This window comes from Pleurodeles waltl, chromosome 10, assembly GCF_031143425.1.
Source record: "Pleurodeles waltl isolate 20211129_DDA chromosome 10, aPleWal1.hap1.20221129, whole genome shotgun sequence".
Taxonomy (NCBI): domain Eukaryota; kingdom Metazoa; phylum Chordata; class Amphibia; order Caudata; family Salamandridae; genus Pleurodeles; species Pleurodeles waltl.
The window spans coordinates 793,970,565-793,995,412 of record NC_090449.1 but is presented as its reverse complement, the minus strand read 5'-3'; the positions used below and the strand labels follow the sequence as shown (position 1 = coordinate 793,995,412).

Sequence of the window (24,848 nt, the reverse complement as noted above, 5' to 3'; positions counted from 1 at the left end):
TGACAGGAGAACTAGCAAGCCCAATATAAAACAGTCCTAAAAGCCATCATCTTCTTTTGGGTCCAAAAGCATTCCTTGCCTTAGTACCCCTGACGCTGAAGAGGACAACATTGTGAGTGGATGTCCTACCTGTGGAACAGCAAAAGGTCATCACTCACAGTGCAATTTGCCATTGTCTGAAGTGGGCTGACCAATTACACCCTGTATGTATGCTCTAGTGGGTGGAAGAAAAATGTGAATGTCGAAAGATGAGTGGCTGAAAGGCACCATAAATAGTATATTATGCCTATAATTTCAGTAAAATCAAAAGATGTTGGGTAATGCCAGACCTAAAAGGGATTTACTTAGTACTTACCTGAAACATCCTCCAAATGTATATGAAGAAGGTATGCTTACTATCTATTATGGTAATTGTAGATTTTGAACATATGTAATTTCTTTTTCTGCAGATAACAGATTCTCCAGCAGATGTTGCAGAAAGAGCAGACCGGGTTATTACTATGCTTCCGTCAAGCCCAAATGCAATTGAAGTGTATACAGGGGCAAATGGAATTCTGAAGTAAGTATGTACTTTCAAGGTAATAATCTAAGTACTTTTCCCATCCTTCTCAATTTACTCAAGCTTCCCTTCTCTCAGACTGCTTTTAGTAACTGGCTTCACACAAATATTAACAAAATCCACCAATAATCACATTCATTTTTTGATACATTTTGTTACTTTGAGTATTATTTATAATCTGTACTCTGAGTATAGTAAAGGCACCAAGGGATCATTTATTTTAGTTTTGCACTACACGAAACTCCCCAAAAACATGAATAATGCTCCTAGTTGGTATATCCCAGAATTTGCCTTTTAATATTGAAACTGAATATAGCTGTGTTATAAAAAATAAAATAAAAATTAAATAATTGAAATAAATATTTGTTTTGGAACGATTTATCGTGTTGAAGAGAAGCCAATTTAGCTTTCTCAACCATCAACAATTCTACTGGGTGTAATATGTGATCCATGTGAAATGCGTCCTAAAAAACGTGGAACAATACTTGCCTAAACAATGATTGTCTTTTTCTCTGCCTTAACCACGCAGGATGGTTAAGGCAGAGAACGGTGTAGTGGAATGAGAGAGGATGCAGTGAGGTGAGTGGGGCTGGAGCAGCGTTTGGAGCACAGTTTTTAGGGGTGGGGTGAATTTAGGGCTTAGGGTAGCTGAGGAGTGTCAGGGTAGTTTATCTTTTGGGGGTGGGATAGGTTAGTTTATTTTTTTAGGGGTGGGGAAGCAGGGGAGTTTATTTTTTATGGGCAAGGAAAGTATAAGGAAGGGAGGGAGGAGAGAAGGAGGGATTGGGAGAGGGCACGGTGAGGTAAGTGGGGTTGGGGGCAGTGTTTGGGGAGGTGGTTTTTAGGGGTGGGGTGGATTTAGGGATTACGGTGTGTGGTGGATCAGGGCAGTTTTTTATGGGCAGGAAAGGTTGAAGGATGGGAGGGAGGAGAGAAGGGAGGATCTGGAGAGGACACAGTGAGTTAAGAGGGGTCGGGGCAGTGTTTGGGGAGGTAGTTTTTAGGGGTGGTGTGGATTTAGGGCTTAGGGTGTGTGGTGGGTCTGGGTAGTTTATTTTTTAGGGGCTGGGTAGTTTATTTTTTAGGGGTGGAGGCAGAGTAATTTATTTTATAGGGGCGGGGAAGGTTTAAGAAAGGGCAGGAGAAGGGTGAAGTGGAGGAAGGATCGGGAGAGGACGCAGTGAGGTAAGGAGGGTACTGGGGCAGGGCTTTGGGGGATAGTTTTTAGGGTTGAGGGTGGATTTAGGGCTTAAGGTGGGGGGTCGGGTAGTTTATTTTTTTCAGTGGAGTTGGGGGAGGCTAGGTAGTTTATTTTGTTAGGGGCAAGGAAGGTTTAAGGAAGGATGGGAGAGGACAGGAGGATTGGGAGAGGATGCAGTGAGGTAAGTGAGGCTGGACATGGTGGGGTAGTTTTTAGCAGTGGGGGTGCATTTAGGGCTTTGGGTGGGGGGGTCGGGTAGTTTAATTTTAGTGGTGGGGTGGGGGATCGAGGTAGTTTATTAGGGGTGGGGAAAGGGTTTCGGGCTCAGTGGGGGTGTCGGGGTAGTTTAATTTTTAGCGGCAGGGGTGTTGGTTCTTTTTATTATTAGGGCTTAGGCTGGGGGGGTTGAGGTAGTTTATTTTTTAGGGGTGGGGGAAAGTTTTAGGGCTCAGAGCAGGGGGGATGCCGGAAGTTTAGTTATTAGGGTCAGGGGAAGTTTTTGGGCTAAGGGCGAGTGGGGGGAGTTCTTTTTTTAAATATAAACAGGAGCCAGGGTTTTTGGGGGGAGGTTTTTAGGGGTGGGGGTAGTTTTGGGTCTCAGGATGGGTGCGGGGGTTGGGATAGTTTTTTAGGTTGAGGGTGGGAGACACAACCTCACAACAGAATTCGTTGTAAAGGCATGCATGGTTAAGGCTTGCGTGGAAATGACGCGGTCGTGGTTCCTGACCGCGTTGTTAAGGCGCATGCGTGGTTCTGTCAGGTGTGGGTGTATCATACAACCGATTTTATGTAGTTACACAATACCCGATCACAGACCTATAGCCACATATTTTGTGCAGCATAAAACGGTTGCAGTCTGAGGATAAATGAACGTTATTTCTGGTGTCCCTTTGCAGCAGATTCAAATCCACAATTGAGTTTTTAAAATTGCAAGCATTTTACTTAAGCACCAGAGAATGCAAGCAATACAGTACCACTTCGAAATCTGCAAAATGCTAGTGGTATCAAGAAAAAGAGTGCAATAAAAAGACAGTGTCGTTTTTCATCAGCAATAATTTTCATTTTGTTCCATAGCTACAGGTTTCAAATACAATTTAATTGATTATCCTTAAACCCTAGTGGCAGGCAAGCTGACCTTTTCCAGGGCATTTTCATAAAAGCTGCCACATGTGGGACTTCTCTCCCAAAGTTTGCCACCATAGATCTTTAATCAGTCACTAGTCTCATGTGCACCGTTATATCTGGCTCCCATGATGTCCCCTTCCACATCACATTTTTAATCTTTACCTCACTACTGTGGGCCTAGCACTGACTGCACTCTTCAACTTATCTATCGGCCTGACTGAAGGTCCTTCTTTTGTAAGGACTCTGAGATCCTCTCTAACTATAGAGCTATCTCCCTCTTGCCTTTCCCTGCCAAACTCCTAGATGAATGGGTTAACACCCAAATCCCCAGTTACCTGGAAACTAACCAGCTCCTGGACCTTTCCGAATCAGGGTTTGGAACTTCTCATATTGAGTCTGCCCTCTTCGCCACTACTGATGACATACACTACTGATGACATACTCTTTTTGATTTCTCAGCCACTTTGAACACTCATACCATCCTTCTGGGACAAATATTAGATATTTAAAAAATGGGCTTTTACCCCGTGGGCATTAGAACTTGTTGACCTTCACAATGTGTTGTAATACCATACTGGACTTTTTATAGTCCAAAGTTGTCATGGGCGCTGTAATAACTGGGGTAATTAGCAGTGCATGGCGAGGGCGCAAGTTATAGTTACCTTAGGCTGTGAGTTATAGTTACCTGAAATAACTATAACCACTGAATTTCTCTGGTTTGTGCAAGTAAATTCAGAACCTAACTAACGTCCCTGGAACCTTTTATTTTTTCAGTGAATTTGTTTTTTTAACATAAAGTAATTTTCATTACTATATGTTAATCCAGCCATGCACAGCCTTTGGCTATGCCACCCAACCCTGCGGCCAACCCCATGCTGCACACGGCCTTTCTCTTTGGGTGTGAGAATAGGTGTGAGAGGGTGTCTCTGGGTGTGGGTGTCCCTTGAGTGTCGCTCCAGTAGATGAAAGATGCATTCACCTCCACAAAGGATTTCAAATCATTTTTCAATATGGAATCCCAGAGTAAACATACTTGCTTTCCCTTCGCCAAGCCCAGGATTTAGTATCATTTGTCCTTTCCAGAAGTGGAGCTTCAGTTGGGGCACCTGCTACATTTATATTTGTATGTGCTTCCTGTTGAGGTTTAATTTCTGTGAAATGAGCATCATGGCCTGAACAGAAGCTCATCTGCTCGTTTATCCAACAAGCGTCCACAGTTTGCACAAAATGTCTATCCAACTGGAGCATTTTCTACTGGTTAGGTAGTAAGTGTTACCTCGTTGGGTAGATGTCCAGTGTGGGGTTTGGGGCTGCGCAGCCCCCCTCCCCTGGCTGATTTCGACCCAGTGGACCGTATCCCCGGGGCCCAACCTCAACATGTAGTATTTTGGGGGTATGGGGGGAGTGGGTGCCTGGCCATCTGTCCTGGGTGCCCCACAGGGCACTCAGTGTGCAATGGGACTGCATGGGGGGCCTGAAGTCCCCCATAGCTCCGGCTGGCCTCCTGCGGTAACTGACATTTCTGTCACAGACAGGGAGCTGCTAAACATGTAGCTCCCTGTCTGTGAGAGCAATTGTTTCCTCTGTTTACCTACCTGCATATCAGCGGGTAGGGAAACCGGGGAAACCTCTGCTTCCAGCAAGCAACAGCTATTTGACAGCTCTTGCTTACTGGAACTGGAGTGAGCTGTCAAAGCTCTGGCCAAGTCACAGCAATCAGCCATGTCCCAGGGGTCGGCACCTCAGGACATAGCCAGACCCGGCCCTGGAGGGTGATGGTTCCCAGGGCCATTATTTCCTCCTCAAGGGGGCTGTGCGTTCCCCTCCAACATTTCACTTTTCCCCGGGGAAGTGGTGGTTCCCAGGGTCAGGAGTCCACAATGAACCCCCTTCATTCTTTCATTTCATCCCGGGAAGGGGGGATGCGGTCCCTGGGGCTGCTGAAATGGGGGAGGGGGGGCATTTGGCCACCGCATATGATAAAATATTAGGCTCGGGGAGTTGGCGATCCCCGGGGCTGCAGGGGTGTCCACAGCACCCCCACGTACTATTAAAATGAAGCCCTGGGTAGGTGGAAGTCCCTGGGGCATAAATAAGCCCTGGAGAAGGGCCCCCATGCACCGCCTCTTTTATTTTTCATATGCCCCGGCCCATACCGGGGCTTTATTAAAACAAGCACGGGAGACCGCTCTTTTTTTTTTTCTTCTTTTTTTTCTTTAAATGTTGCAGCATATTTGCGATCTCATGGGGAATTTGTGGCAAAAAATGTTTTTAAAAAAAAAAGTGCTTTCTTGCCCTGGGACCCCAACACCAGAGCTAAGGGGTCAATGTGTCCCTACCCTGGTCCCTTTTCTCTTTTTTTTTTTTTTGTAGCTTCTTAAAAATTATTTTTTTATTGTTTTTTTGTTGTTTTTTTCTGGGACTCGGCTGAAGCAGAGTCCCAAGATGGTTGCTAACACTTCCTGGCTGAAGTGTTGGCAGCCAAACAGAGCTATGCAGATCTCTGCACGAGTTGGTTATTATTTGCGAATCCTTTGCAGCTCTAGATATTTATATTTCGTTTTCTTTTGATATCTCAAACCACTGAACGGTTTGACACCAAATAATAAAAAGCACTCCTTCTGGACCAAGAGCTACCTTCCTGCCAAATTTGGCGTAATTCCGACCAGCAGTTCAGGCTGTAGTTGTGTCTAAAAAGCCTTTTGGAATTATAATGGGAAAATCACTTTTTTGAGATCCCTCTTTTTCTCGGCCCCCGCTTGATGGATCAACCAGAAATATCCCATGTACTACAAGGTTCTTGGGAACACCTTTTGTTTTGGGAAAATCTCATGAATTAGGCTTGATTTGATTTCCCCCCTCCCCAATGTTTTCAAATTTGGCCAAAATAAAAACAATACCTCACTTGTTCGGGTGCCCAAAGCAGAGTCCGCCTTAAAACGTATTAGAAAAAAAACTGCTGATCAACACGCTTTAGTGCTCTCTCAATCTCTACATGTTTTGACCCTTCCCTGTTGCAGGCACCTGGTCCACCCACACTAGTGAGGTATCATTTTTATTGGGAGACCAAGGGGAATGCCGAATGGTAAGACATTTGTACCCGTGCAGTGATCCCACAAAGAAATGTGAGGAATAGTAATTTGTTTTTTAAGCCAAATTTGAGGTTTGCAGGGGAATCTAGGGAAGAAAATGTTGGAGGATCTAGGCAAGCGACACCTCACTGGGCTCCCCTGAGTGTCTAGGTTTCAGAATGTGGTAAGAAAGTCCGGTTAGGACTTTACAACCCTAATAGCTCTACGTCGACATAATGCAAGACCCGTTGCATTGCAAATACTGGTTTTATTTCAACAGTTACTTTCTATAGGAAAACTTTTAAGGATCTAGACAAATACCCCTTGCTGAACTCAGACTTTTATCTACTTTTCAAATATGTATAGCTTACCGGGATCCACCATTGGTTTCAGACCCATTTCGGTCACTTCATGGAAGGAGGTGAAAAGCACAAAAAATAGCAAAAATGGGTTATGTCCCAGTAAAATGCCAAAACAGAGCTAAAAAAATTGGTTTTCCGATTCTAGTCTGCCTGTCCCTGAAAGTTATGAAGATAGTGATTTTAGTACTACAAACCCTTAGTTAATGCTATTTTCAGGGGGAAAAAAACAAATGCTTTCTTCTGCAACACTTTTCCATTTTTTTACCAAAAACCCAAATGTTAGCTGTATTTTGGCTAATTTCTTGGTCCCCACCAGGGAAATCCACAAACCCTGGGTTCCGTTAGAATCCCCAGGATTTTCAGGAAAAAGGACACAAATTTGGTTTGGATAGCTTGTGTGGACAAAGGTTATGGGGGCCAAAGTGTGAAATATCCCAAATAGCTTAAAAAGACTTAGCACATGGGGTGGGAAGGCTTATCAGTGAAGGGGTTAATGATGTATTTTAAAGTGCAAAAAGAGTCACTGCTTCTGAGAATAACAAGTTAAAATTAGAGGAATATATATATATATATATATATATATATATATATATACACACACACACACACACACACAAGGGTGTGAGTTATAGTTACCTTAGGGCATGAGTTATAGATAATTGAGCTACTTCTAACTATAACTGGTGAACTTCTATGGTTTCGTACATTCAAAATGTGAGCCTAACTATAACGTCCTGGTAACCTTAGTTTTTTTCCAGTGAATTTCTATGATTTTTTTAAAAAGTATAGTCATTTTCATTACTATGTGTTAATTCAACCACTGCAATGCACGACGGTGGTTGGCCACAGGCCAGACCCTGAGGCTAACCCCCTATAAGCACCCAACCTTGCATCGTGCGTGGCCTTTGCCCGTGCGCAGCAGAGGTTTCCCGCAAGACTAGACCTGCAGCCACACCCTGTGGCCAACCCCATGCCATGCACAGTCCTTTTGGCATGCACGGCGGGAGTTGGCCGTGGCCTCTCTGGGTGTGAGAATAGGTGTGAGAGGGTTATCTGGGGCGAGAGTGGCTGTGAGATTGTCTCTTTAGGTGTGAGAGTGTGTACATCAGTGTTTTAGTGTATGCGTGCATTATGGTGTCAGTGGGTCTGTGTGTGTGTGCGAGTCTGAGTAGGTGGGGGTGTGTGTGTGTGTGTGTGTGAGTGAGTGTGTAATGGTCTGATTGGGGCTGTGAGAGGAAGAAAAGTTGAAGGAGAGAGACAGTTTTATAGGCTTTGATGTACGAGATACTTGGAAGGAGATTTCTACATAATTTAAAAAGGAAAATGTATTTTTGATTTAAAAACAGTAAGATCAGCTTTCAGTATGAGCCTTAAACATTTACACTTAAAAAAATAAATAAAAACAAATAGGAGGGAAACGACTCTGGCTGGACTCAAACCCTCCACGCTCAGTGTGAAGGTGTGTGACCTTCACACTTGAGCTATTCATTTTACAAAAAAAAAATATATATATATATGTATATATAATTATTTTTTTTAGCCCTATACTATGGAAACCCCGGGAGCTAGGACCTTCCTTTCTGCCAAATTTGGTATAATTCCGTCCAGTAGTTTCGGCGCTATCGCTTTTCAATTTTTACTATGGAAAAGTGAATGGGGGGGGAAAAGTGTTTTGAGACCACCCCCCCCCCCAATATTAATCCAATTTTTGTTGGTTAAATCAGTTTCATGAAATGATTTAATGTCTGTGTTTCATGTTGACTCAGTATGAATAATGTTATTTGAAAATGTAATTTATGAAAAAACATATTTGTGGTGAGGTCACCCAAAGGAAAATATAATGTAATACTAAGGAAGGAAATGTGAGATTTTACTGTCTTGCTGTAAAATGTCCACTCCCGAGCAGCACAAGTAGTGACTTGCGTATTTAAAAAAAAAAATAATAATAAATCATTAGTTTACTTCTGCATGTCTGGCAGAAACTTTCAGTTGAGGATTCATCGTTTAGCAGTGCCAAAACCATGCCTATCTAATTAATTGAACAGTTAGACGTTCATGTTAGTTATAATTTGGTATTCCATATTTAAGTGATGAGTTATAATTGGCACTCGGTATTTAGAGTACACCAGCAGCATAAAATGTGAAGCTTTTTCACTTGTGCCAGTCAACGCAATGTGCAGAGAATGTGTTTTTGGTTGTTAGTTTCTATGAGAAGGCCCTTCATTCTATTAAATAGATGACATGAAGTCTCTTAGAGGTGAGCAAGATGGGAGAAGACATTTCTGTACTTATCTTTAAGCAATATGTAATCCAGGGATATCACCCTCCAGGGAAAGATTGTGGTTCAAGTCTAAAGTTCAAGTGAACCTTTCCATTGCCATTAGGTACTATATTTTTTCCAACCAGTAGTTGACCATGATTGGTAGAGCTCCCTTTTAATTTAAGTTGACAACCAGTTTAGACAGCGTGGGAGGATGAAATGGGGACATCCCTTGAGGATGCGCAGTGGAGCAGGATCTACGTGCTGGTCCAGATGGGGTCATGTAATGCTCGTTTTAAATTGGTACATTTCAATTATATTCATCAAACGTATATTACGTATGTTATTACATAGAATAGATCCTGCTAGGAAGGGTGGATGTCATCGCTGTCAGGAACGGAATGCAACTTTCCTGCATCTAGCATGGTACTGTCACCCTGTCAGTACCTTCTGGGACATGGTATTATAGCGATTGGTGACAGTATGTGGTGCTAGCGTAGAACAAGACCCCTTGGTCTGCCTGTTAGGGAATATAATTAAGTGTAAAGGCAGGAAAAACGGAGTTAAAATTTCTGTATTTAACCCTATTGATAGCAAAACGAGGGGTTGAAGTCACTTGGATGGGACAGGCAGGGCTCAGGGTAGACGGGTGGGTGCAGGATATTGGTGAGTGGGTGGTAGCCAATGAAACTCAACTTCATCAGGGGGGGCACTGATAGCCAACTTTGAGGGGAGAGGGGGTAATGCTGGATGAATCCTGAGAGGATGGGAAATGAGTAATCGTCACAGAGCCTGTTCTGTCGTCCAGGGCGCTAGGAGGAGAGGGTAATGAGATATACTTGCAATTGATGCATACTGTGATGGACTTTGATCTGTGATAAATTGTCAACACCTCATGTCAATTGGTTGAAGAAGGCTGTATTATTATTGTTTGGTTACTTGTAATTATTTGAAATAAAAAGCAATAAAATGTCTATAAAAAAGGTGACATCGAGTTTAGGTGCTGCCAAATCATATTTAATTAATGTTTCTAGAGGGGAGGTTGGTGGGTGAAATCTACTGTCTAGGGTCCTCAAGGGAACAAAAATTGACATTAGAATGATGCCTCCAGACGAGCAGCACAGTGAAAGGCAAAATATCTCTTTAGTCCGATCATGATGCAGAGGGTTGCGTTCATGTCTGTGATTGGCTGTTATAATGGCAGTGTAAAAAAACAAACAAAAAAAAAACCACTAAAGCACTCAACTTCTTTGTTTTGGCTTTCGAGACCTTTTCTTGAGGGAAACAATATAACTAAAATATATAACTATTTACTCTCTAAATATGGGGCATAAAGGGGAATAAAATAATAAAGGAAACATTTATAAATAGGTATGTATTATTTAGATGAGTTTGTATGTTAGTGCATTAACCAACGTGTAAATGGATGGCCTTAAAAAAATAATACAAATAAATTTCTCTCTTTTTTTGTTTTGTTTTTTGTTTGTTTTTAGAAAAGTGAAGAAAGGTTCGTTGTTGATAGACTCTAGCACAATTGATCCAGCAATTTCTAAAGAACTAGCAAGAGCATCTGAGAAAGCTGGGGCTGTGTTTATGGATGCTCCTGTTTCTGGGGGTAAGCTATTATTGTATCACCTTGAACAAAGAATAAGTTGAGACATTGTTAATGGTTAAAAGCTTTTGTCAAGGACTTGAATCACCCTCCTTAATATTTGATCATTTCTTCTGAATACCCTATCATAATTTTTGGCGTTCGAAAAAACGAAGCACATACGCAAATTGATATCCGCTTCCCTAGACTTTCATAACCTGGAATCAATTTTACCTGTCATGTGATGTAGGACTCTAAATATCATTATAAAGTACACTAACTATTACAAGCGGATCAGTTAGAGTACTGAGTATACTGTTCTTATCTGTTCTTAGCATCCTATGAACTACATTCATTTCACCCATACCATATGTTTAGTGATCTTTGTCTTATCACATTTATGTCAACCGCTATGTCCTGTGTAACATTCTTGATTAGATGTTATTGTGTGGGTTGACAGTCGAAAATATAGGGTGAACAAAATTGGATACCTAACCCAGACCAAATGTTAACTTGTTAAAATATCTACAGAACAATAGCGAGGCAAGCATCAGGTTATAATGTAACTTGGAATCCGTATAAGTAAGCAGTTGTAAGAAATCAATGTTGTTCACTGACTTCTCAAAGTAAAATGCAGAGTCTTGTTAATTATTGTTTAATAGGAGAACTTGAGGTAGTGTTTTATATAAATATATTTTCTGTTTAAAAAATAAACGCAGTTTAAGTACAGTTATGGTTACATATTAAGTCTAAAAAACCAACAAGGTTCTCAAGTTATGGTTAGGACGCTATCAGTAGCTCACACAACAACCACGTAGATTGTAACTCTCACACCAGAAGCAATGCTCATGATCTCACTTTTGATGTGAAAAATGCAATTACAAATATTGTAAATAATCTCAAAGACTAGTTTACATGTAATACTCTTAAAGCTTTGAAAAGGTGACTGTGAATGTAGTATTTTTTTGGTTTGAGTATGTGCTATTTACTGACATTGTACTTATTGATGTCTGATTATTACTATCAGATTCTTACTATTATAAATATTATGCGGTCATAAGGATTGAATCTGAAGTGCGTGTTATGGCCTGCATGGCTGTTGTGCGAGTTTTGGATTGGGGGCCTAATTGTAATTCCCAAATTTTAGTGTTTTTTTTTTTTTTTTTTTTTTTTTCAAGTTTATAACCATAACTGCAATTTAACTGTGATTTTTAAATGTCTCTCTAAGGTGTTATAACCAAAGCTAACCATAATGTTTCTTTTAGTTATTTTTTTTTGCTATCTTATACCACATGCAACAGTTGCCTGAACTAAACTTGCTGCTTGTGGCCATCCCCTGCTATACATGAACTTGGGTCATGTACAGATGAAAGTTCCTCCAGGGCCTAGACTCTGCCCAGACCCTGCTCCCAACTGGCAGTGGGTGTGCTTCAAACCCTTGGATTACAGGGCCTGGCCTGTAAAACCACTAGAAGGGTTGCCCGAATGGCCTGGCAATCAGCTGGTCGCTGCACTCAACCTGTCTTGGGCATCTGTGGAAGATCTAAGAGTTAGTTGAGATAAACTCTTTGATTGTTTTCTTGAGTTAGTTCTTAAAGACTCGTTTTTGTAAGGTTTTGTTTGTGGGGTGGTGTTTATTTTTTGGGGATTGTAACTTTTTTTAAATCATTTATTGTGGCAAATGTCTACTATTATTTTATTATATATGTTTTTATTTGATGGATCCTTCAGAAATGTTCCTCCACCTTCTCTTCCCCAATCCATTTATTCTGTCTGTCACACCAAATGTGGCTCTTTCACTCATCATAGCAAAGAGCTAACAATTTTATGTGTGAATTGATCACCTGTTGTTCCTTTGCCAATCCCTCTCAAGGAATACTCAGCAATGTTTTTCTCTCTTTTGCTTCAGCATGCGCACTCTCCCTCTGCCACCGTGCATACTCATTTTCATGCTTTCACTTTCATGTGTTGCTACAAGGTTGGTGTGCCAAAGGAGTAGTGGTTTGGTGTTTCCCTGTTCTGGTCACACAATTTACACATAAGCTGCCTTGCTTTCATCTACTTCCCAGCAGGATGGGTATAAAAGAAATCTCTGGTTATTCTGAATGCTTCCACATCTCTGTGGTCTCTCAGTGACACTGCACAGCCTATTCCTCCTCCTCTGCAGAAGCAAAGGATGGTTGAAGTCCTCCCTCTCCAGATTGCACCATAGTGGAGCCAATTTTGTGAATTGCAACAGCTCCTGATCTGGTCTCTTGCACCTCACAAAATGGTGTATGTGCCACCAGTTGACAAGTAAAAGGCACGTTTTAATGTATTGTAAACGTTTCTAAGCTCTGAGCCAATGAGAAGCTCAGAATGCCATGCAGTGTGGTTTACAGGCGATACAGGAAATCCAGCCTTTGTTAATAGGTGCACCAGGTGGGTGGTCTTGCAGGAGAGGCCATGGATTTGGCACACTAAAAGTTGAATATCAACTGTTTCCTAAAAATTTGATGTGGTGCCAGGGCATTGTATGTGACAAAAGTTGGGTACTTTAACAGTATGCAACCCAAAATGTATTGGTAATATATAGAGTATATCTAAGACTGTGGACTCAACACACCTAGGTTGTCTCCCATTGCCTTGGCTGCAACAGCTAGACAGTGTGCCCATAGTCTGTGGCATTGGCGAAAAGACTATGGACTTGGTCATTTCAAGGTGGCATCCATAGTCCTCGGCCTACACAACAGAGTCATTACTTTATAAATAGTGCTTATAGTCCGCCTCAGTAGTAGGACTTTGGACTGTGAAACTTGTGGGCCCCTGTTGGTTCCTTTTCCATGGTCTATGGCCTCAAAATCTAGACTGTGGTGGGATTCGCAGATGTTAGACCTGACAACCTTGGCATGGCTTCCCCTGACTTTTTGCCTTCTGACCTCCTGTGTTTCTGACCTAATTTTTGCTGGCTTTAGGATTCTGGGCACTTTAACACTGTTGACCAGTGCTGAAGTCCCAGTGCTCTGTACTCTAAACTTTGTAATATTGGTTTATCCACAATTGATATATTTAATTTACCTGTAAGTCCGCAGTAAAGTGCACAATATGTGCTCAGGGCCTTTTACTTAAATGCTACTAGTGGGCCTGCAGGACTGATTGTGCCGCCCACTACAGTAGTCCTGTAAACATGTCTCATGCCTGCCACTGCAGAGCCTGTATGTGCAGTTTTAAACTGCCATTTCGACCTTGCAAGTGTACCCACTTGCTAGGTCCAACTTTCTTTTTTACTACATGTAAGTCCCCCATAAGGTAGTTACCCCAAGGGCAGGGCATAATGTATTTAAAGAGTTGAACATGTACTTAAGTTTAACCTGTCCTGGTAGTGAAAAACTGACAAATGAATTTTTCCACTAATGCAAGGCCAATATCTCCCATAGTGTTGCCTTAAATCACCTTTTAAGTGCAATTTCTAATTGGAACGCGATAGAAATGTGGAGTTTGGTGTCTCTGGACTCAAGATTTAAATTCACAGATTATGGTGAAGTCGTATTTAAAATTATAAGTGGAAAAAATGCCACTTTTAGAAAGTTGGCATTTTCTTACTTTAAGCACTCTGTGCCTCTCCCTCTCTCTGAATACATGTCTGGGTTGGATGACAGCTGTGCTTTGTGCATTCCCTCTGGGCAGTCATACACAGAGGGAGCTGTGGTGTGACAGTTGCATTCTGATGGCCCATCACCAGGCTGTGGGTCTTCCAGGGCTGTATAGCAGGAAGGAGCTGACACACCTGAATAGGGCTGTGCCTCGTCTCACACAAAGGGCTGTATACTCCTCTTTAGAGTGTCTGGAGCGTAGGAATGACAGGGGCCTTATGCACTTCAAAGACCTCTCTTTGAAGTCTCCCCCACTTCAAAGGGTCAACTGTGTACAAGTACTGGACACCATACCCCACCAAATCAGAAATCTACTAGAACCAAGGGCATTCTGCAGGATGAAGGACTATTGTGCTGACAGCAGGGACTGCCACTTAGCTAACTGCATTGCTTTGTTGGCCTACTACTGGCTGTGTGCTGTGCTGTAGGAGGGACTGCCACTTTGCTACTTGCTTTGCTGTGTTGGCCTGCTGATTCTTGCCTGGGGTGATAAGGACTAGATCTGATATCTACATTCTTGAACCAGAGCTCTCTAAGAGCTTGTTGGCTTTCTTCCTGTTCTTCTGAAATCTCAGGGACACACAAAAAACTTCCAACATTCCTATTGCAGATCTGGAACCTGTCCTCAAGCAGTAGGGAGTGGTTTTTGCTCTTCAAATTAGGTCTTTGTTCTCTCCGCGAATGCTAATGGACTTTTGTGCACTGGAACCACGTCTCGTGCACACAGAATCAGCGCAAGCGGGGGCAGTTTCGTCTCTTCGCACAGCAAGCATTGCAGCTCGCGACCACGAGGATCCAGCCTGTCCGTCCGCGACACTTGGCATCTATTACCTCTCGTGAATGGACCCTTGCCACCAAACTGAGAAGGGAAAACTTCAGCTGGACTTTCCTGGTGCTGTACCCGACCCACATTCCATTAAGGTCGGCCTGAACTTTCGAATTTAACCCTGTCTAGTGCAACCAGATGTCCTTTTTTGGCGCTCTTTGCTTTTAAGCACTATATTGCAGTTTAATATTTAAAAAAATCATGTCTTGAGCTCTACTTATTGGATGTTTGTTGTTTTGGTCTTGTTTTAATCAGATACTTATTCTCCTTTTTGCTAAACAGGAGTGGGAACTTTTGTGGTGTTTTCACAGTCCTACTGTAATTTAAGTTTTGCAAAAATACTTTACACATTGCCTCTTAAGTTGTGTATCTGACTTACCCTGATTAGGATTGTGGTCCCTACCTGGAGAGGGTGCATACCTCTGCCAACTAGAGACCCAACTACTTACAGCAGACCACCTAACACACTTTTTTTTAACATTTGGGCATATGAAAATATCCTTAGGGTCTAGTCGGACGTGACCCCACCCTGTTATGGGGCAATTCACACGCTTGCCCTCTGCCCTGTAGTGGTAGCAGCCAATCGTAGCTGTCGAGTCTGTGGTGTCAGTTCTTACAACGTGGTCTCAAAAAGAAGACCGAAGCAAAAATCTCCCTCATCCGATAAGAGGTTTTTATGTTTTTTAAATTGTGGGTTGTGGACGGTCTTACAACCTGGATTGACTAACAAGTTAACAGTGGCTTTGCCATCAAAATTAAAAAGTCATGAAAATTATGCTCTAAGCTGCTGTCTTCATCTTCTGGCACATCTCCACCTTAATATGTCAGTCTTAACTCCCATCCCCACTTGAGAAAGCTTGAAATATGTTTTACAGGAGAATCAATTGTGTTTCTAACATCAGTGTTCTATGAAGGTGTGATTAAGTTCTTGGAGTGATACTGCAGAGCTTTGGTAAATGATGGCTGGTGTGTGGATGCATATCTGTGGGTGTGTGAGTGTGTAATGGTAGATGTGGGAGACAGTGGGTGTTTGGAACTATTAATGTTGTGTTGATTTAGATTTGTGATTGTGTGGCATATGGTGGTGGCTGTCCGAGCCTTCCTATTAATTTATAACTTGAGAACATTTGAAATTAGTTGTGTTTGATATAAATGTTAAATATGTTTAAAATGATGTAAAATAAGGTGAAGTATTGTATAACGACATTTCAAGTTTTTGAAGTGACACAATTTTTTTTTTAAATTGTGGTTTTGTGGGTGCATGGGCAATTGGTGTGTTGGTGTATGATGGATGTACGTACAATGGTGAATGTTTAGATGCATGATGGTGGGTGTATTGACATAAATTGGTGGATATGGGCACATGCAACTGGATTTGTTGTCTGGGTGTGTGGGGGCATTTATTGTTAGTCGTTCTGATATATTTGTGGTGTGCAGTCATATATGATGTGGGTTAACAGCCGAATGAAAGTAGTTGTGTTGGAATAATTGGATTGGTTTGTTGACGTTAATTGTGTGAATATGGATATGGTATAATATAATTTATGCTGATTTATATTGTATAGTGATTTTTTTCTTTGAATTTATTTGTGACAGTGTGAAAAGTGCATGCTAGTAGTGGTATGGTTGACTTAGTACAATGGTGTTGGCACACAAGGCCATGGTAGCACCTTAACTGTTTTTATGGCAAAGCCACTGTTACTCAACCTTAACTTCCTTCCAACTTAATTTTTGGGGGAATTAAATGCTGGTTTTGTGGACTTATGGTAGTAGGTGCCTTGGTGTATCATCGGTGATAACATACGATGGGTTATGTTTTGGTGGCTGTTTTGTCATAAGATGGTGTGTGTGGTGTGCCCCACATCTGCATACTTGTCCTGCTCTGTGTCCCTGCCATTCTTGCAGTCCCTATGTGTGCTTTACTTTACTCCCTGTATGCACTCTGTATGCCCCCTGCAGTCCTGTTTGTGCTATAGTTTCCTCTGTATGTGCCTGTTGCCTCTGGCACTTGGTCTGTATGCCTCTGCCCCATGCAGTCCCTATGTGCTGCCCTGCCACTGCAGATACTGTGTGTGTGTCCCTCCGTCGTCCCTGCAGGCCCTATGTGTGTGCTCTGCCTCCCCAGCATCCCCTCTTTGTGCCCTTAGCACGCATAGACCTTTGTGTGTATATGTTCGCCATGCAACCCTTCTATGTACCTCCATACCTCACCCCTGCTGCCCCACTGTACTTCCCCTTCAGCTTCCTTTGGGTTTCCTTTATCTAACCAGTATCATCTTTGCATCCCTGTGCAGCCTGTGTTTGCCCCATGTCCTATGCAAGGACACCTCTGCAGTCTGTGTCTCTTGGTCCTCCTACAAGCCATCTCTGTGGCTATCAGCTCTACAGTCTTTCTGTATAATACAGCCATTTTCTTTGCCCTGACATACCTGCTTGTTGCCCCCGGGCTCCTGCAGCCCGTGTTCTATCCTCCCATCTGCAGTTGCTCTGTGTGCTTCCCCATCCCTTTGATGCCCTTAATGTCAATATCATGCAAGCTGTTTTTTGTGCCCTCCTGTTCCCCATCCCCATGAAACCTTTCTATGTGTGCAGTCTCCTGCTGACCCTCAATCTGCCAATTAAGCACTGAAGCTTCAATTTGCAAGACTGCCCATGCTTCCCATCTGTGTATCTTCTCTCCTTTTGCAGTTCTGTCACTCTGCAGTTTCTCTTGTGCTCCACTGTTTGACCCTCCACAACCAGCAACTCCTGTATGTCTGCCTGCCCAGATCTATCCTGCTGCAGACATCGAGAGGATTTAAAAAACATACTTCTGTGTGGAAGAAGTTTTAATATAAATTCGGGAGGAGAAGTGTAGTTACAAGTGACCCCCATCTCCCCACAACTTTGCTGAAGGGTGGTGGTACTGTTTGCCCCTCTATGTTGCCCAATAGAACCCCACACAGGAGCAGGTGCCAGGTCAACCATTCCTCCTTGGCCCTTAGCATTGTTTGGGGTGGAGGAAACTCACCATGCAGCTGTAATTCCACAGCACCACTTACAAAGCTAAAAAGCACGTGTGTATTGAATCCATAGGTACCCAGACTAAGCTGGGGAGAAAACTAACCTCCCTCTACCCTTGGACAAGGTGTGATGTGATTATGTGTAGCCCCCCCAGTCTTGTTGTGGCCAGTCTACAGTATGTTGTAATAAAAGGCCCTCTTCTTTCTTTCTCATCCATGCTTGTCCAACAGAGTGGAGTGAGGGATAGATAAATGGGTAGGCTTACCCACCCATGCAGCACCTTCTTGGTTGAGAAGCTTTTTTCCAAAATGAACTCCAAGTTGTGCCTCTGGTGTTTGGGCTCTGGGCATTACTCCAAGTTGTACGAAGAATATACTAGAATGCACCTCAAGGCATTTTGAGACAGTAAGGCAAAGATGTATGTCGACAGACATTGCAGGAAGCCACACAAGTCTTGCTCCCACTCTAAGTTGAAGGTGTGGACCCTTTCATGCTCTTGCAGTCAGGCTCACAGCAGGCCTCTGTGCTGTTGAGATTGTCCAGTAATTGGTAGCAGAACACAAGAAGGCAAAGCAGGACTAGACCCCTTCTCACAACTTTCTACCCAAAGAGAAGTTATGAGGGTGCCATGGTGCCACTCTGTCTTGTTCCCAGTTCCCAACTGAGGAGCTGATTTCACGGTTGATTCCTTATGCACTCTTGAGTTCCCCAGCCAATCGGGAACACTGCATCAAGTTCAGGCCTTCAAGGAGGTCATGCAGCATATTTTTGGCAGGCTTCTGGCTCTCTCTGGCGCACCAGCAGGCCCCAAGGTTTCACAGGGGCCTCCATATGTGTTACTGCTAGCTGATCCACCCTCTGTGCAGTCAGAACCCCTTGAGTTCACCTCTGGTTCTGTCCCACCTCTGTTATCAACCATTATTACGGCTCCAAGACACTCGTCGCTTCTTTCTTCGTCAATGCTAGTCCCGATATCACCATTGTTGGAGGTGGATCCTCTGCTGACTCCAGTGTCTGACCCTAAATGAGCTAACATTCACCTGCACTCCAGCACACTCAGTCCCTGGGCAATCTGGTTCAGACAAGAAACTCCCACTCCTCAGTTGCTCCTCCAGCATTTCGGTTCTGATTCTGACCAGAGCTTGACACCACTTGGAGATATCACTAGAGATGGTGGGAATGATTTACTCCCTACATTATGATGACAGTTTATGTATTGATTTACAGGAGGTCAATGAGCTTCTCGCTTAGGCCCACCAACGGAAGAGAGTGCTCACTTTGCAGTGGTTATTAGATACGCTGCTCAGGCCCTAGATTTCCAACTTCCTTCTATTGTGGTTAAAACAAATGTGCTTACTGAAATTCTTCAGCTTTGGTCATTTTCTTTTGATCCCTTACTGCCATTTAGATAAGCCTCAAATGACACCCATTTGTGCATTTGCTCAAAGCCTTGCTCTTGCCATCAGTGAACAGACAGATGGCCACATGCCTCAGACCAGCGTCTTACATCCCTGATTTACCTAAGCAGCATCCTGTGGCTGAGAGTTTTATGGTCCATGCTTCCACGAGCACAGTAAATCCTAGTAAATTCACCAGGACTCCCAAAAGGCAGGGACTTGAGAAGCATTGAGGCATTTGAGAAACAAATGTTGGTCAATGCCAGTTGCCTAATGGTCCATTACATGAATGCCCTCTAAGGCATGACTTGCTGGTGGTCTGGTAGAGCGCAAAGCCTTTTTTTTACTCAGATCATTCAAGATGGGCAAGAGTGGCCAAATGTACAACTCAGGCTGGCTTGGAAACTAGTGATTGTTTGGGGAAAACTGTCAGCACTAATGTGTGCTTTGCTGCCACCCGTTGAAGAAACCCTCAGGCATCTCTGGAGATTTGCAGGTTTCACTCATGTATATTCCTTTTGATTGATCGTTCTTTTTTTGGCAAAAAGCCGATTCTGCACCTGGAGTGCATCAAGGAATGCTGGGCTACAGCACGCTGTTTGGGCCTTTCAAATCCTCCCAGACAGTACTCATCAATTTTGGTCTCTAGCGGGCTACTTCAGAGGACTGGCATTTAGATGAGCCTTCTCGTGGTCTAGGGTCAGACAGGCAATGTGCAGGCCACCGGGAACACCAATCTTCCCAGTCCTCCTTGCCTGCAGCATCGGCCTCCAAGCCACTTTAGGTTGCCTTTAGCTGCACACTGCAACCTTGTGGAAAGCATGATTCAATATTTCCCCTTAGTCTGATAGTCCATTACATCTGACAGATGGGTTCTCCAGATCATCCAGTGTGGCTAGGCCCTCTTTATTTGTTTTTGACCCTCCACCTTTTATCCCGCATCAGAGAAGGCCCAATCTATTTTACTGTAAGGGATGCAAGCTTGGTTGTCCAAAGGTGTTATCGAGGAGGGTGCTGGCCTCAGAAGTAGGGCCATGTTGGTATTCCTTTTATTTCCTCATGTCAAAGCAGGATGGAGGCCTTGGGAAAGACATATTTAACATACTCACAATGGCCTTCTGTCTGCCCTTATTCCCGATGACTGAATGGTCACTTTTGAAGTATAGGATGCATAGTGGGGATACCAGTTTTTCCCCTACCATGAAAGCTGGCTGTTGAAACCAGGTTCACTGCAGTCAATTCTAGACCTCTAATAACTGCAAACCTCCTGACATTGTTTGGGTTCTTGATCAACAAGCCAAAGTAGCACCTGCCTCCTTTGTAGATGCTTGCTTTTGATAGAAGCTGTTCTGAACACTGTGCAGTCCAGGACCTTTGCTCAGTCGCAGTAAGTCCAGGACATTCTCTCTATGATCCTGATGTGTCAGCCTTGGTCCTGGATCCCAGTAAGAGCAGCTCTGAGACTTCAAGGCCTATTGGCCACATGAACCCTGCTCATCCTTTTCACCAGTTGGCATATGCAGGCTCTGCAGTGTAATCTGAAGTCTCAGTCAGCTCAGCAACAAGGAAGCCTAACATACATCATCCAGGATTTGGTTGAGACTATGAAAGACATGCAGTGGTGTTTGCTGGACCACAACCTGACCAGCGCATAACCCTCTCCCTTTCTCATCCAGACGTGACAGTAATCACTCATGGTTTGGGGGAGGCCATCTGGGAGGGATTGACATCCTAGGACACTGGTCTTCTGTATAAACCTGGTTCCACATAAATTTGTTGGAGCTGCGAGCCATCCTGCTGCAATTGAAAGCTGCCTATCAAAGAAAGGCAGATGCAGTTTCTCACAGACAAGACAACCACCATGTAGTACTGTGACAAGCATGATGGAGTAGGGTTCTCTGCCAAGAGGCTCTATGCCTCTTGAGTTGGCATCAAGGTATCTCCCTGATTGTGAACCTCTTGTTAGGACCTGTAAACCCCAGGACAGACAAACTCGCCAGTGAGGCCTGGCAGATCACGATTGGTAATTGCACCCAGAAATAGTTCAGGGCATCCTCTGATAGCGGGGAGAACCCTGGCTGGATCTTTGCTGCACTGTGAAGAATGCCCAGTGTCAAAACTTCGGCATGTTGGAGTTCCTAAGTAAGCTCTCACTAGGAGATTAATTAAAGCTAGAGCGGCGCACAGTACGTCTGTATGCCTTCTGCCGCTGCATCTCCTACCCAGAATTCTGAAGCAAATCACAAACGACTGGGCCCATATCATCCCAGTGAGTCAGGATTGGGCCTGGAGAGTGTGGTAACTGAACTTTTGGGCATGAGCATCTGTCCTCCGATCAGGCTACTACTTTGGGAGGATCTTATGTCACAACATCAGGGAAGGGCTCTGCACCTGAACTTGCTCAACGTACACCTCAATGTGTATAAATTGAGCTGTGACAGTTGACTGTGTGATCTACCACCTGAAGTTGTGGATGTCATCCTTGCTGCTACATGAATGCCTATGAAGTCCATTTACGCCATGTGCTGTGACATATTTGTGCTATCAATTTGGATTTGCAAAACAGATCTTTTGCAAGCCAAACTGTAGGACGTTTTATTATTTGCTTTCCTTTGGGCCAGAAAGGCCCTGCATTGGGCACGATTTAAGGTTATTTGTCTGCCCTTATGGCCTTTTTGTGTTTTGTAGCCCAACCATCCTTGTTTGAATCACTTGTGATTTGATTTATTAACGGTTTGGCACACATCCCGAACCCCCTCCCCCCTCCAAAATCATTTGTGATGCCACAGTGAAATGTTAATTTGATCCTGGTGTTCCTTACGCACACCCCATTCAAGTGAATGCACAACTGCTTTTTGTGTCTTCTGACTCTAAAAATAATCTTCCTCATTGTGATATCCTCAGCTCGTTACATGAGTGAGCTTCAGGCTCTCTCAGTGCAGCTGCCCTACACCATCTTTTCCCCATACAAACTGATGTTGATGCCTTTGCTGGCCTTTTTGCCAAAAGTTGACTCCTGTTCATGTTGGGCAGTTCATCACACACTCAATGTTCTTTGCTCCCTCTCACTCCTCGAAAGATGAGGCGAGACTCCATTGACTGGACCCCAAAAGAAACTTTTGCCTGTTGGCAGTACATTTCTCCATTTTACCACTGTCCGCCAGGGTTGTAATGAGGGCCTTTATCTAATAAGCTAGCATGAACATTGTGATGCATTCTTATATTCAGTTGCTTCTCTTTGCAAGTGCACAATATTTGGACATGATAATATACATGAATCAAGTTACCATTGTAATACAGCTGCAAATATGTTAAAACATAAGCAAAAAATCAAAACCGTAATCCATAAATATCTGCTGGCAAAGCCAATAAGGTACTCTGCTTGCTCTTTAAAAGAAAACAGTGTAACTCCTCCTTCTCTTCACTCTCCTCTAAATGCTCCTGTAACAATGGTGAGGTTTCGCACAGAGCAGGGGCCAGTTGAATGTCTGATAGGTGTATCCACGGTTTCCTGCCCTCCACTTTCACTGCAGTGGGGGTGCTCTGGGTGACTGGATAAGACCCCTCAAATTTGCTGTCTTTCCATCGCCTTACAAAATTACAAATGTACACTTGTTGACCCAAAGGAATTGGATTGATCTGCTGGGCTGTGGTGATGCACTACTGCTGTTGTGTGCCGCCTGTTCAGAAACGAACTTAGCAGACTTCAGCAACTGAAACAAATAACTCATTACATTCCCCACAACCCCAGCTGTTTTATGAGCATCTGTCTTTGTCTTACTATTGTTAAGGGGGTCGGCATAGGATGCCATGTCACTGTCTGGTTCGGGGTCAAGTGATGATCACTTCCTGGGTGATTTCTGAGGGCATACAAGGCTAACGGAAAGCAATGGAGCCAGTTCTTGCGCAATGTAGCGCACAGTTTGCTGATTTAACTTTTCAACAGGCCATTGAGGCGCTCCACTATACCATTAGTTTGGAGGTGATAGACTAATGACAATTTAGGTTTTATCCCCCGGGAGGTGCAGATGTGTTGAAAGATGGCATTCACAAGATGTGTCCCGTTATTGAAACAGATCGCTTCTGCGATTTCCCCATCTAGGTATTACTTCTCGTATCAAAAAGTTAGCTGCTGCTTTGGCATCATTATGTACACATTTTCCTGCCTCAATCCACCTTGAGAAAGGACAGACCACATTAGATACCTGTAGTTATTACATATATCAATCATGTCAACAAAATCGAAATCGAGATTTTTAAATGGGCCTGTTGGACGGCAAATTGTTGAAATATTAACTTTTAGACTGAGTCTTGGACTGTTTTGTTGGCATACTGCACATTCAGCAATATACATAGTAATCATTTTAGATAGTTAAGGGCTAAACCAATCTGCCTGTAATGTAGCAAGAAGATATTCTTTGGTCGTGTGTGGGGAGATGCAGTTGCTCCAGCGCTGTATACAAAAGGGCTTGTGGCATTACAGGTTTCCCAGTACTCTCCTTCCTATAAATGAAATATTTTGGTGATTGTATGCACCCTCACTGTTCCCACAGCACCCTGTCATGTGGTTGTGCCTGCTCTTGCAACTTATGTAGATGTAACTGTGCTGTTTCTGTGTACAGGGGTGGTAATTCAGTATCATTCTGTTGCCTACTAATTAACATCTCCAATGTGTGCTCTTCTGATTCAATATAATACGGAGATATTTTGGCTGCCTCCTTGGCTGCCCAGTCTGCCAAAGCATTACCCCTGGAGACAAGGTCTTGCTTGTTTGTATGTGCTGCACATTTTATCAGTGCTACATTGGAGGATAGAGTTAAAGCCTGTATTAATTTTGCCAGTAAGTCTCTGGGCATCACGGGGGACCCATCAGATTTAAGAAACCCCCTCCTTTCCCACTTGTGAATGCTAGAATGTACAGTGGTGGTGACATATGCTGAATCTGAATAGATGGTGACTTCTAATCCCTCAGCATGCTCCAGTGCTTCAATAATGGCTACTAGTTCTGCAGCCTGTGCTGAAAAATAAGAGGGTAGTGGTATATGACTCACTATCTGTAAGTTATCAGATGATGCCTGCTGTTTGGCACTTACAATTGCTGCTCCTGGATGTCTGATCCTTGTTTCCTGATCTATGAAAGAGGATCCATCCACAAAGAGTAGCATGCATCCAGGGATGGGTTCCTCTCCCACCTTGTCACAGTCATGTACTTGTTTGTCGTCAGTAACTGGGTGTGCAAAGAATGTCACTGGATTAACTGTGACATCTGACACACTTGCAAGGATGGCAATGAATGTATTACTTCGTACCCAGATGCTCTCTGAGTTGGGATAGTGCTCTTGCCTCTTTGTAAGATAGCAAATACTGCATGCCCTGCATACAGTGTTAAAGGTGATCCCATCACTACTGTGGTGCTTTTCTGGACTGCAAATGCTGCTGTAGCCAGGGCTTGCTCACATAAATTGTGACCTTTCATGACAGGATCTAGCAGCCCACTGTAGTAGGCAATTGGCTTATGTCCCATAGATTTCTTTTGAGTCAGTACTGCAGCCGTCATTCTGTTACAATGACAAAAGAGGTAGCATTCTTTATTGTAGGTAGGTGTACCTAACACTGGAGCATTCGAGAACGTATTCTTTAGCTCCGGGAACGCTGTTTCCCCCTCATCTGTCCAATTTACTTTGTTTATAGTTGCATGGGACTCCTTTAATGCAGTGAGAAGTGGTGCTGTCAACGTAGCAAAATCAAATACCCACTGCCTCACATAATTACAGAGTCCTAAAAATTGCTGCATTTGTTTGGTAGTATTGGGCTTGGGCAT

The 24,848-nt window shown here is 43.4% G+C and overlaps 1 protein-coding gene across 1 annotated transcript in view; it reads left to right on the top strand.

Annotated features, from left to right (window-relative positions):
- HIBADH (3-hydroxyisobutyrate dehydrogenase) overlaps positions 1 to 24,848 on the top strand; it is a 410,015-nt gene that overhangs the window by 89,545 nt on the left and 295,622 nt on the right. The window contains exons 3-4 of the mRNA XM_069211443.1: positions 450 to 559; positions 10,072 to 10,193. Coding sequence (XP_069067544.1) covers positions 450 to 559; positions 10,072 to 10,193 — 232 coding nt within the window. The remainder of the gene's footprint in view (positions 1 to 449; positions 560 to 10,071; positions 10,194 to 24,848) is intronic.